Raw genomic sequence first — 14,280 nt, 5'->3', positions numbered from 1 at the left:
TCAACGATTATGATCCAGGTTGAGCGTCTTGAAAGAGGATAAGAGGCGCTGGAAAAGAGTAAGGAGATCCTTGGATTGATGCTAAGTAAAGCGGAAATGTTACCGAATCAGCAGCAAATCCAGAAGGAGGACAAGACATCACAGACGATAGAAGCATCAAACGCGGTGACGACAAGAACGCTAAATAACCGTAAGGTAATGTCACCAAGGCAGGAAGAAGGGTGACAAAAAAACTACGCTAAGAGAACAAGGAAAGATAAGGAAATAGTATCTGTGGTAGTCGCGTCAAAAATCCAATCACATGAGTTTTCGGAAGAAAAGGCAAATTCACCCTGGCAAGAGGTTATCACTAAAAAGGAGAAAAAGAAAGAAAAGATGAGAAAAGGATATATATGAAGACACTGGTGCCCAGAACAAAAATGGCACTAGAAAACCACGAGAGAGACCCACCAGGCCTGATGCACTTGTTATGAAAGCTGCTAAATGAAATACGTACGCTGATATTTTGAGGAAAATAAAAGCAGACCCCAATCCGACGGTGCTTGGTAACTGCGTAAATAAGATACGCAAAACGGTAGCAGGAGATCTTCTTTTGGAGCTACGACGCACCAAGGAAGTAAAAACGCAGGAACTTATTGTTTCTGCTTTATTATTACGAGAACCGTTGGATGTGCCGCCCAGAGCAATTACTTGCTGCCCTTCCCCAAGGACAGTTAATTGCACTTTCTAAGATCAGCTTCATTTCCCCCTCTCATGGTGTCAAATATATAAGGTCCTGCGGGAATTTAATACGTCAGTATTTTTCAATCTTTGTACCTAAAACAACGCAAAAAGTATGCCAGATTCACGAGCAAAAACTGAAATATTTTGAGTTAGACACACACAAAAGGAACTTCGAGGTTCTAAACTACCATCTAACTAGGAAGCGTTACAGTGTTTATTACCAATAGAGGAATTTTATTAATCGAACTGAACGAACAGCTGCAACGAGTACAATAAGAAAAATAGCAATTTTTTGGAAAAGTGCAGGAATACCTATAAGAAAAGAATGTGACTGTATCTCTAAATTACAAAAACTACTTCATGAACATTTGTGAGTGAAAAAGAAAAGAAGTATAAAAACAATAATAACAATAAAGAAGTATAACAACAATAATATAAAACAGCTCAGTCCGTTAAACAAAGCAATTTTATGTCAAAATTGGACAAATTATTTGACATTGACCATTCAGGCAATGATGATCAATTGCGAGATGAAGACGCTTGCTTTTTTTAAAAATCTTAACGAGAAAAAGAGTTAGAAATTTTTAAGTTATCATATTTTTGATTTTAGTGCATATTTCAGTGCATGTTTTGTTTTATTCATAAAACAAAACATGCACTGAAACTGTAAACAAAACATACACATCATTTAACTTAATTTTTAAGTGCATTCGATTACTACACAGATGACGATTAGGAGACTGATTTTGTCATGAAACATCGCTTTTCTCATTAAAAAAACCAAAAGTCGTAAGAACTCATGTAACCGCTACCCTTGATCGTGCAAGAACAAGCGATAGAAATGCTGCTTAATTATTAGCAGCTTTTGCTGTTGACTTTGGCATCAACATGGACGAAATATATTTGAATCTATTCGTCGCTCTCGATTGCGATACAGGCAAGAGACTGCTAAAGTTATTAATGATAATTTTATAGGAGAACATCCATCGCGGCAGTTTGTCCACTGGGACGGAAAACAATTTTAAGACCCAGATGATAAAAACTCGAAAATAGATAGGCTTCCTGTTATTGTAACTGGCTTAAATACAAGAGTAATTAGCGTTACAAAAATTTGTAGAGGAACAAGAAAAGAGCAAGCAAGCGCTATTATTACTTCATTAAAAGAATGGGAAATTATAGAAGAGATATGCGGTATGGTCTTGGATACTACAGCTTCTAATCAGGGAGGCACAAATGGAGCTTGCGTTCTTATCGAAAATGCATTAGGACGCAAACTTCTTCATTGTGCATGCAGATATCATGTTTACGAACTCATGCTCAAGGCTGCATTTCAAGTAGCATTAAGTCATACATCTGGCCCTAATGTAGTAATTTTTAGAAGGTTTCAATAAGCGCGAAAGCAAATAGATAATAACAATTTTCTAGCTGGAGTGCAAGACGACATTGTTCTGAAGTATGTAAAAAATGACAAGAAAAACATACTTGACTGTGCGAAAAAACAACTAAAGGTACTTTTATTACAGCATTTTAAACGCCGTATTAAAAAATTATTTATGATACAACAAACATTTCTCGAAGGGAACGTAGATGTGTGTGTGTATATATATATATATATATATATATATATATATATATATATATATATATATATATATATATATATACACAAACATAAGCGCGCGCGCGTATGTATACTAGTGGGGCTTCGCTTCGCTCGCCAACCCCCCATTTTTGTTCCTATTATATGAAACTATGGGAAAAATTAGAATTGAAAAAAAAATTTTTTGAACCATATATCATTTATATTTATACTCTTCAAAAAAATGTTTCCTGTTTCAACTCCTAATTTGTAGTTGCCGCCATCTATCGTTAATTCATATGGTCTCGAACAGAGATTTAGGAGGAGATTTTCGGCAAATTCTATGTGTTGTAAAGAATAGTAGTAGAACTATTATAATAGCAGAAACTATAAATGCATTATATCTTTGGTTACACTTCCATATTGTAAAACTGAACATAAACATGCGTTTACTTAATAGAAAATTTGCAAAATTATTATAAAAAATAGGAAAAGGAAAAATAGAAAAATTTTTAATTCTCGAAGAATGGAAAACGAATGATATGTATTAAAAAATCTTTGGTCATCGTATAGATTTTTCATTAAATAGTGTTATACTTACTTCTCACAATGAATATACTTATTGTTTGGATAATAAAATCTTAAATCAAATGGAAGGAGAGACAACAACTTATTACAGTGTTGATACTGCAACCTATCAAGGTGTTGACAAATCTGACTATAACATTAACATAAATTTTCCGATTGAAATATTAAATAGCATTCGTGAAGAATTATCATGAACTTAATTTAAAAATTGGAGCTATTATTATGTTAATAAGAAACTTAAGCATAACAGACGGTTTGTGTAATGGCACGCGATTAAAAATTACTTAATTATTTAAGTACAATATTAAAGCCAAAATTATAACGAGGGAAAAAGTTGGAAAAAAATGTATACCTAGAATTACCTCAAATACTGGAAATTGAAATTTATCTTCATTGCCACCTATTTTATACAGAAAACAATTTTCTTTAGTCTCAACGTTTGCAATGACTATTAATAAATCTCAAGGACAAAGTTACGATAATGTAGAGATATACTATAAAACCGTTCGTTTCTCAAGGGCAATTGTATGTATTGTGACGAGCGAACGCGAATTCGTACTTCGCGCGCTCGCCGCGTCGCGCGACCATTTCATGCGTGAGGACAACGTTGCCAGTTCGGTGGTACTCGGGAAGTGCGCGCGAAATCAGCGCGCGAGACAGATAAGCAAAAGCGCTAGTACAGTCTAGACGTGCGACTTTTTAGCGGTATACTACCCGCGATTTTCCGTGCCTCTGAGACAAGAGAGAGCAGTGACGACCAGGACCATCCGCTGGAGGAGAACACCCGAGCCACCATCACCTCGAGTACCCGTACGTCACTGTTTCAGCCAGGAGGGACGCCTCCCGTCAATCCGCAGCGACCGAGTAACCAACGCGCGCGTCGAAACTGTAAGTCCGTAACATTAGCTACTGCGCGATTTATATTATATTATAGATCACCGAATCGGCTGCAGACGCCGAGGCCGAGGCTCGCTGCCACCAAGTCGTCGGCTCGTCTCCAGTGCGAGCCGCGTGTGAGAACTCGACCTCTCGCGACACGCGTTACATTGTATTAACATCTTGAGTGAATATAGACATCTTACTTTTGAACACAAACGCATGTCTGTTTCTTCCGTAAACCTACTGCGTCCTTCCGACAAACCCGGTAGAGTAAAGCCGGTTACATCGCGGCGCGGCTACAGAGTGCGCGCCTGGCCGGAGACTCTATACGCGAAGAAAGCGCGGCGAGCTTCGCACGCCGCGCAGTTGTACACCGAGGCAACCCGGCTGCATAGTACGGAGTCGGCATTGCACCGACGACTAATGTCCGTCGCCGACTTCAGCATCATCGAGGGATAGCCGTGCGGAGATAAAAGAGTGAGTAATCCCCCTCGTTGACGCGACAGCATCTTCGCGGCTGTCGCGCTAAAGCCCAGTTGCCCCGTGACAGTATCATTATCTAGATGCAAAAATCTTAATCGATTGTTTATTCAAAATAAAAATGAAAATAATTTAGAAATCGAAAGTATAGTTTAAAATAAAATTTTTTATTAAAAATGTATACTTGAATTTCACGAATATACATGTATTTTTCTTTTTAATTAAATATAAACAATTTATTTTTATTATATTATATTATAGCTGTATCCACAAATATTTCAAAATGGAGTGGGATCAAAATCAAAATTCTTCAGTTCGAATAGAAAACGAAGCACATGAAAACTTTTTGCGAGCATTTAATAATCAAATTGAACAACATGAATTGGAACAAGTAAATTATGATCGTTATTTAAATGATTTAATCAATGAATATGATGGAGACGAATTAAAAAGATTATATTCACGAATTCAATTTTTCGAAATATTTTGTGATGATGTACAAATAACTTCAAAATTTACAAGTTTAGACCAAATTCTAACTAAAACTACATTAACTATTCAACGTATTTTAAAATTCTGTAGAACATATGATCTTCTTCCAGCTATCTTAAAAAATGATAGTGCAGTTTATGTTAATTATATTATTAATATAGCTAACATTCTAAATCATATCAATCAAAATGAATTATGTGATCAATGAAAGTACAAATATCGTTTCATGAATTATTAATGTAAATTTATAATTATCAAAGTAAGCAATTATTATCATAGATTCAACTTGCAGAACAGAAAAAAAATTCGTTCTTTTCAAATAGCAAAAAATATTGATCTTTCATTATAAATTATTATTCCAAATTATAAATATTATTCGAAAATATTATATCAAAATTTAAGTAATTACAAATTTTTTATTTTTAAATTATTTTTTTGACAGTCTTTTTCATACACAATACAACACCCCAACAGGACAGAACAAATACCCAAATAATCATTAGTTCAAACAGTTAAATTTTGTATTATTATAGAACATGATGTAATGATACTTAGTTAATTTAAAAATATTTAATGATTATATGTACACTTTTACATAGAAAACGTTTCAATTCAAGTGTACATTCACGAAATCTGTGCAGAAATTTCTGCATAGATTATTTTTGTAAGAGTTTGTCAATGAATAATAGTTGTTTGTAACGCTTCAAAACTTTTTTCGAGTGAAAGTTCTTCTTCTTCAAAAATGAATCAGTATTAATTATCTTCTTTTTAAATGCATTATCTTTAAAACAAAATCCATTTTTAACAATAACCATAATTTTGTTTAATTTGACCATGTCATGAAATTATATGAAATTATCGGTGATTTTTATATAATAAAATAAAAAAAATTCATTAATCTACTATTATAACTAATATAATATGCTTCTGATAGTACCACTTGAGTGGTGTGGAAAACTGTCTATAATAGTTGATAGTTACTTTTCTAATTCTATTAATGTTTCTATACTTCTTCCTGACCTTCCAATATAAAAATTATTATCCGAATCATTAGTGAATCATCTATAATGATTATAATTATTTTAAAGTCATTGCGTTCTTTGAACTTGGACTCATTTTCTCTGTCAATATAGTTTTTGACTTACAGTAAGTAAATTATTTTGTTTACTTTCTAAAAATTTATTGAGTTGTTCGTCAGAAATGTAATTAATAAATTAGACAGCGATATTTTACTATGCAATAACGTAATGATGTAGAGAGCAGTCTTACGTTTGTGCATTAGTTGGTGGGGGGTTTATTTTTACCCTATTATAAATGGCTCGTAGTCGTCGAACCCTATTTTAAATCATCTAAAATGAGAAAATCTAACAAAATACTAAAAATTCCTGTTTCAAAGGCATTTTTGAAGAATTTCACCTTATTTCAAATAGCTCGCAATTTTTGATAGGGATGGTCATTTTTGACAATTTTTTTTTTAATTCAAGATTTCTGGCTAAGCTGTTCAGTAATGTCAGAAAAAATAATTTTCTCTTAACCAGGTAATAAATTACCCGATGGTGTAATAAACGCTTGTTTTTGGTAATTAGTAATAGGCCCGTAAATTTTTGATGATATAATTTGGAGGTGCTACCCATGTTTTTTACATATTGTATGTCCAATCGCAGGTAAAAAAACTTTGTCAGCTAAAGTCGAGGATTTTAACTAAGGTTTGTGTACGTACATCAAAATTATATGATTTAATTCGTCCATTAAGTTGAATTTGATTTGCTTAATGTTATAAGTTTTCATAATATATGCAAAGGCAATGAAAAATAAGTTATTCTGATTTTTTTCTGATTTTTTTACGCGAAATTTATGCCTTGTAAAGTGGTATTTTAAAATCACGAATTGCTGTAACTACAACATTAGAGAAAATAAAATCGCGTCTAGGATACGACGTTTCCGAAGACGCCGCCTCGATACGCCCTTATTCCACTCAGCCATCGATTTGTGAAATAGAAAAAAGATACTGGGCTTGTAGGTGATTTTTTACCTACATAAGAATTACATTTTTTCGCTCAATGTTGTGCAATATTTTTTTGGAAGTAATAATCATAAATTTAAAAAAGCAAGTAGTGTTTAACTATTATGTGCTGTACTACCATTATGAACTAATAATATAAATGGTCCTCAAAGAAGATTTTTACCTGAACGACGCGTTTTGGAAGTCCAATTTCTCGTCCAAGCATTTCACATTCTGCCATCGTTGGAGTTTTGTAGTCCGAAAACAGAGATTTCATAACCTTTACTTGCGTTGTTGACATTTGCGTTCTATATCTTTTCCCTCCAGTTTGTAATGATGTATTATTTCCAACACATGCTAAAACATTACTTCCAATACTATTGTTACTTATTCCTTGTTTTGAACTTTGTGAACTGGATGCTGGACTAGTTGGACTACTTTCATCATCGAGAAATTCCGTTGCTTCGCTCATGCTATCATCATCACAAACACTCTTCTCCGATGATTCGGTGAAAGGACCACATTCACTACGTAAATTTTGAGAGTTGTTTTGGTCATCCAGAAGATTACTCAAATTCTGAATAGTTAATTTTACTGATCTGCTCAAATCAACAGGTTTACTTAGATCCAGAGGTGATTCTGTACTGTTTCCAGAAAAAAGAGAAGTGTTCGCATCTTGTTTACCATTACTTGCATGTGCTTGTAGTTCAGTAATGTATCTTTTCATTGATTCTTCATAGTACTTTTTCAAAGAAGCTTCAACTTCATTAGCAATAGGGGGAAATAGAGGAGGCATCATGTTCGGTGTACTAGGATTTGAGGGAGAAGATTCTAATGATAATTCCTCATCAGGAATACTATCAATATTTATTTCTCCACGAGAAATTTGATCTGCGTGTTTGCTATTTAAATGAGATTCGAGAGCTGATTTGACTTTGAAAAGTGCTGGACAAAATGGACAACGCTTGTTTATTACTTGGCTGTGAGCTCGAAATTGCCCTTTTCTTTCTCTTGCTCTAGTATTTTGGAACCAAACTTGAACAACTCTTTTTTTTAAACCTACTTCCCTAGCGATAGTTTCCAACATTTTTCGTGATGGGTTAGACTCGACTTGATACTTTTGATACAAATAATCAAGTTGTTCCGGAAGAATTGTAGTACGTAATCGTTTGTCTTTTGGCTGCTCATTTTGATCAGAATTAGATTTGTTATCTGCATTATGATTATCTTCATAATCATCATATTTCCGTTTCCTTTCTGTTATGTTAAGTAAGGGATGATTAATATCTTGTGAAGAAGTAGTGTTATTTAAAGCTTGTTGTTGCAAAATTCCAAATGCGGAATCAGGTGGGTAATTTGGAGGGAAAAGAGTAGGATTCATGATATGTACTAATTGGTGTTCTCGCCATAATTCAAATCTGCTAAAGACCAAATTACACTTGTCACATTGAAAATTTTCGTCTTTTGTTTCTGATTGAATACACTGCTGATTTGACTGAAGTTGTTGTGACATTTGATGCTGTAGGAAAGCCGTATTTGTATTTGAATTTGAAGATTGCTCTGAAATAGATTGTATATTTAAGGAAGCAGATTGGTGTGTGTTAGTTGTAGTCGTGGAACTACTATTACTATCTTCTGAACTTAAAACGGCAGCTACCTGCGCTGCAGCAGCTTGCGCTTGAGCACTTCTTTTAGCATCTTCCTCTTTGAAGCAATGTGTTTTTTGATGCCTTATTAATTCATAATATCTTTGAAAAACAAGAAGACATTTTTTACATTGATAATTAAGGCCTGGAGTTCGTTGAAAACGTCCAGTTCCGTCATCACTATCTCGACCACCTGTTGATACTGGTTCAAGGGGTGGTTGATTTTCGTAAACTTTTCTAGCTTTTTGTCTAGCATTTTGAAACCATACTACTATTACTCGAGGACTTAAACCTAAAAGTTTGCTTAAATATTCTAGATCATCGTCCTTAGGATAAGCATTATTTTCGAAAAATTCTTGAAGCACTTTAATTTGGTAATCAGTAAATCTTGTTCTGTTTGCTCGTTTTCCTGAACCATTATTTCCTATAGTGCCTCCATTATTATTGTTACCACTAAATGAGTAATCTGATCCTCTAGTAGGACTAATGCATCGTTGATTTGTTATAGACACTGGGGAGTTATTTGCTGACAATGTACTAACTATTGACGGTGTTTGAAGAGTTGCTTTAGGCGGAAGCATTGGAGATATTTGAGACGTTGTTGGTGAAGATAAACTTGCCATTATATCTTGATTAGTACTAGTATAAACTGAAGATATCGCTGGCGATTGTGGCCGTGAGTGTTGTTCTTCCAAACTTTCTGGTGTATGACGTTCATCATTGGAATGATCTACGATATTTTGTTCCAGGTACTCCTGCTTGATTTCTTCATGTTTGGGTAGATTAGAACTACTTAACGTTTCTGATGATAAAAGCTGTTTATCATTACTTTTATTTTCTATAGTATTTAAGTTTGTAAGAGCGTTTAATGGCATTACTTTTGCTTCCCCAGTTTTTTCATATTCTTCAAGATTTAATGTTGTGCTAGGTGGATTGTTAAAGTTGTAAGGACTATCCTTATTACGTTGACGTTCCTTGAATAGTGTATTACGAAACCAGTGTTTTATGACTTTTGGCGGCAATCCACTTTGAGATGCCATATCCATTATTTGATCTTCCCCTGGAGAGTTATTAATGTCGAAATGAGCCCTCAAAATTTTAAGCTGATCGTCCGTTATTCTAGTGCGTGCTCGTTTTTGGGATGCCGCAACATTCGCCTGAAAAAAAAAAGTTTTATTATGTTCTTTGTTTGTATAACTTATAAATATTTTAACGATTGTCGTGGATAATCATTAATTGAAATTTTAGAATATTGCATTCAACCAGGAAACGCTGAGCGAGCAGTAATAAAGATAATCAGCTCATTATTAATATTTTATCTCGTATAAACTCATATTTATAACTATCAGCTTTAATATAGTACATTATGCAACAAGGGTCGAAAGTAGCAGATTTTTCCCCCTGGTGGGTTTACTGCTCGAGCGAGAAGATTTTTCACGTGGGTGCGTTTACTGTCCGAGCGAATTGCCCCGCTAATTTTACTTTTGCCCCGCTGATTTTACTTTTGCTCCGCAAACAGGTTTACGGGAAAAATATGCCTCTTTTCCCCCGATTTTCAAGCGCAAAAAGTGGCCATTTCGGTCGGGTGTGGAATAAAAAATATTAAGCTGATATCACCTGATAATCAGCTGTCGTTTTAGCATGATTATCACCAGATTATCAGCTGATTACTATCTAATAATCAGCTGATTGTCATCTGTCTTTTTTTAGTAGGAACTATTCCTTAGAATAAATAACCTTAAAAAATCATTGAGGATTGAAAAAGTTTAGTAATTATAAAAATATGTAATAATACATAGTTATTATGGATGAGGTTGTAAATGTTCTAAGCTAATCTAGTAGACTCTGTTCAAAATTCATACATGAGAAACAATTATTTGTAGTTTTCTTTCATCTAGTTTTACATGGAAAATTTCAAACTAATTTTTTTGTGAAATAATCGTAATTAAAGAAACGGAGCAGGTGGCACGTACAGTAGTCAAACATTACTGTAGTGCAACTTAATAAATATTTGCATATCTGCTTTTGGGTTTACGGTTATTCGTATAAAAAGGTTATAACAAAAGTTGTTATTTACTAACCTCTTATAATAATATCCTTATAGGATGCTCTTGGAAGTCTTATAGAGGTTGATGCGGTATTCTATGTAGATGTATGTATATGTATATGTATGTATGTGCGCGTGTGTACGTATATGCTTGTAATTCAATGTTTGAGAAACCAAAATCAGACCAAGTGCTTTAAGCTGCGTGTCAGCACTGCTTACACACATATGATCGCGATATGTACGTATTTGATCAGAGGGTAGCAAATATTGGTTTGAGCACCGCCATCTTTACCATCTCAATTTCATTACTACTCGCATCGGCACTGAGGCATTAAAAACCCCGAAGCCCACCCGCGCAGCGCCTTTTAACGTAAACTCTTCCTTTGGTCAACTGGACCTAGTGATCGAATACGAGTGCTGTATTCTTACTCGAGTCGCTTATTAAGTGCTAAGAAACCACTTAAACTCTGTGAGAAAAGTACAGTTTAACTTCGTTACTAGACGTGAGTTAAACTTAGTAGTAGCGAAAGGACCGCCGAGTGCAACCTATGGATCAGTGCAAGTACATCTGACGAGTAGATTTATAACTAACCGTGACCACGAGAAATCGTATCAGCTTAAGGGGACAGACCACTTTTAAAGCCCGAAAAAATATTTAGATTAAAAAATTACAAATTTAAAGAAAATAATTTAAAAATGTTAGTAGTGATATTTAGTAATATTATCTTTATCTACCGTAATAAATTATTTTTCACCCCTACTTATCATAAACCTTTTTTTCAGGGTAAAAACATGGTTTGTCCCCATAAGTCCACTCGCCATCTGTCACAGCATGAAGGGAATAAAATCGTGCAGCGTATGAGAGGGTAACGAATATATTTTAATTATACATTGTAATATTATTGTAAGTTACAAATGTATAACAACTAAAGATAGAATAAACATCTTAGAATAATAACAGCAAAAATATAATAACCGTAAACGTAACAATCTAATATCAAAGAAATAAGTAATGTAGAATTCTGTAGACCTAACGTATGCGAAGTGCTCTGGTCTGATAAAACATAATAATAACAATAATAGAATGCCTTGTATATTTCATAATAACTTATAATAAAACCATAATAATAGACGATATTGTGTCCGCTGTTAGAAGCTCGGACAGGCAACGTTTAAGCTGAAACAGCGAAGACAATATCGTCCGCTAAAATATAACCGCAGACACTACACTGTCCACACTAAGAACGAGAGCGAACAAGAGATCATCCATTTACGTTAATAAAAATAATAAAGTCATTATGAGCTGCCTGAATGATAACAGTGCTGAATTGACTGAGACAGTACTGAAAGCAAAACTAGTGGATGGATGTAAAATCATAAAGAATGAACTAAATAATCCGAAAATTAAAATAGTGGGTTTTGACAATTATATGAACATAAAAATCAAGGGAATCAAGAAGGTCATCAAAGAAAGGAATTTCAGTAACTTTGGAAGAAAAGGACAAGTTCTGCATATGTACGAGAACAAGCACAACAACTTTAGTACTGTCCTAATGGAATTTCCAGCTGACATCTACAAGCACGTAAGAGAAAATAGCAATAATATTTTTGTTAGGTATCAACGTTGTAAAGACTATGATTTAGTAATCATCTGCTCATGTTTCAAGTGCGGTAAATATTAGCCTAATTCTAAGAAATGCAGGAATAATATCTTGTGTTTAAAATGCTCTGAAACTCATAAAACTAGTGTTAGTGATAAAGACAATGCAAAGTGCATAAACTATCACTATAGTAATATAAGATATAAACCAGAGCTAGACACAAAACATTACACCTATGACTCCAACTTGTGCAGCGACTTGAAAAAGAAAATTGATAGATGTATCGAATCCGTCGATTACCCGATTAAACCTACTTTAACTACTACTGAATCGATATATCGCAACATGGAATTAGCAAACAGGCTTCTAGTACCTATAGATGTAAATAATGCTGCAGATAATGAAATTCAGCAACTGGAAAATAACACACCATACAATAAATAAAAAAAGCACCTCAGCATAACCCAAGACCAAGACGTGATCAACATGTTCTACTGAACCAACCAATGCTGCAATCATCTGCATCGACACCAGTCAACAAAAGCGATGAAAATAAAATTACGAAATAGGTAACATGGATACTTTTGATTATTTAGATAGGTTTCAAAATGAATTAATGCAAAAAGAAAGGACATGCAGTAATATTGAGAATTTTAATGAGGTTATAAACAATAAAAAGGATATTATCCTGCATGTAAATATTAGAAGTAGGAATGCCAATTTTGATAAACTAAAAATTTTAATAGAAAGTTTAGCTATCAAACCAGCGATTGTGATATGTCCCAAAATTTTTGTGCAAATTAATTGTAATTTATACCAACTAAATGGTTCAGATTATGAATATATAATTTACTACAACGAAGTTAGGATGAACAGAAATGACGGAGTCATTGCATTTGTTAAGAACAATCTAGTCCAACGTACCGAAGTTCTTGAAGCAAGTAAAATGAAAAGAATAAATACTAGGATAACTTTAAACGATAAAAGTAGTCTTGAAATATCGGCCTTATATAGATCACACGGGATACCAAAAACTGAGTTTATACTAGACCTTAATAAGTACTTAAATAAAAAGAAAAATGTAAAGAATCACTTAGTGATAGGTGATTTTGATATTGACCTGGTTTTGTTGATATTACAAAGCTAGCTATTCGTAGATCCAAAGGATCATGTAGCGACAATATTTTCATTAAGTATTATAACATAAATACGGCCACATATTAGCTTAGACATGATATAACGGACCATTACCTGATTATCATTGCAGTAAATAAGCTGAAGGCAGTAATTAAAGAAACATATGTTTTTTCAAACTACAAAAAACCGATAAATGATCCAAATTTAACTGTAGATAAATTGTTGAATAAGATTAAGCTATGCGTAAAATTGGCAAAAACAAAAAAGGGCAAAAAACACACTGGTAGGAAAAAGTGGATAACAAATGCAACAATAAGGTTTTATATAATTTATGGCAACTAGATGTTCAGAATGAGCAACTAAAAACACAGTATAAAAATTATGCTAGAATTTTGGATTAGGTAATTATTGACGCCAAAATGAAATACGAATAATTTCTTGTTCAAAACAATTCCAATAACAAAAGAAACTTATGGAAACAATAAATACGAATATCAGGAAAGTTAAATAATGCAACGATGCCATAAATTACATAAAGATAAAAAATCAATTTTTTATAAAATTTCAGAATGTGTGCCTACAGAAACACTCAGAATATTGTACTATGCTTTCTTTCACAACATCATTAGCTATGGTATCATTGCTTGTGGTGGAGCATATAGAATTACATTACAATAACATTACATGACAATCGTTTGAATGTGGGACAACTTTTCGTGCTTGAATCTCTGAAACAACATTATGAAGATCTCAAAGAAAAACACTTTGCATCGGCTATTATGACTAGAAATAGAAGTATTATAATACCTAAAATAAACAAGAGAATTAGCAATAAAAATAGCTATATGAAAGCAATTACTATTTATAATGCGCTTCCAAATCAACTGAAAGTGTTGAATATTGATAAATACTCTCAAAAGAGAGACATTCAAGAATGGATAAGATCCAACTTTTGAAAATATTTGTGTGTGTAGTAGTAGTACATGTGTATCTCTTACAAAAATTAACTTAATTATCCACTGACTTTGAAAAATTATAATCGAGTGTATGATCTATGTTATAATTTTTTGCAAGAGACATAATATAATTACGATTCCTCGACTTCG

General features: G+C 33.4%; 1 protein-coding gene across 5 annotated transcripts in view; it reads right to left on the bottom strand.

Annotated features, from left to right (window-relative positions):
• LOC100116002 (zinc finger homeobox protein 4) overlaps positions 1-14,280 on the bottom strand; it is a 247,663-nt gene that overhangs the window by 126,181 nt on the left and 107,202 nt on the right. For all 5 annotated transcript variants that reach the window (XM_031925969.1, XM_031925968.1, XM_031925967.1 and 2 more), the window contains one exon: positions 6,928-9,546. In XM_031925969.1, the coding sequence (XP_031781829.1) occupies positions 6,928-9,546 (2,619 nt within the window). The remainder of the gene's footprint in view (positions 1-6,927; positions 9,547-14,280) is intronic.

Source organism: Nasonia vitripennis (genome assembly GCF_009193385.2).
Source record: "Nasonia vitripennis strain AsymCx chromosome 3 unlocalized genomic scaffold, Nvit_psr_1.1 chr3_random0006, whole genome shotgun sequence".
Lineage (NCBI taxonomy): Eukaryota > Metazoa > Arthropoda > Insecta > Hymenoptera > Pteromalidae > Nasonia > Nasonia vitripennis.
The sequence above is the reverse complement of the archived record's forward strand: the minus strand, read 5'-3'. Positions and strand labels throughout refer to the sequence as shown.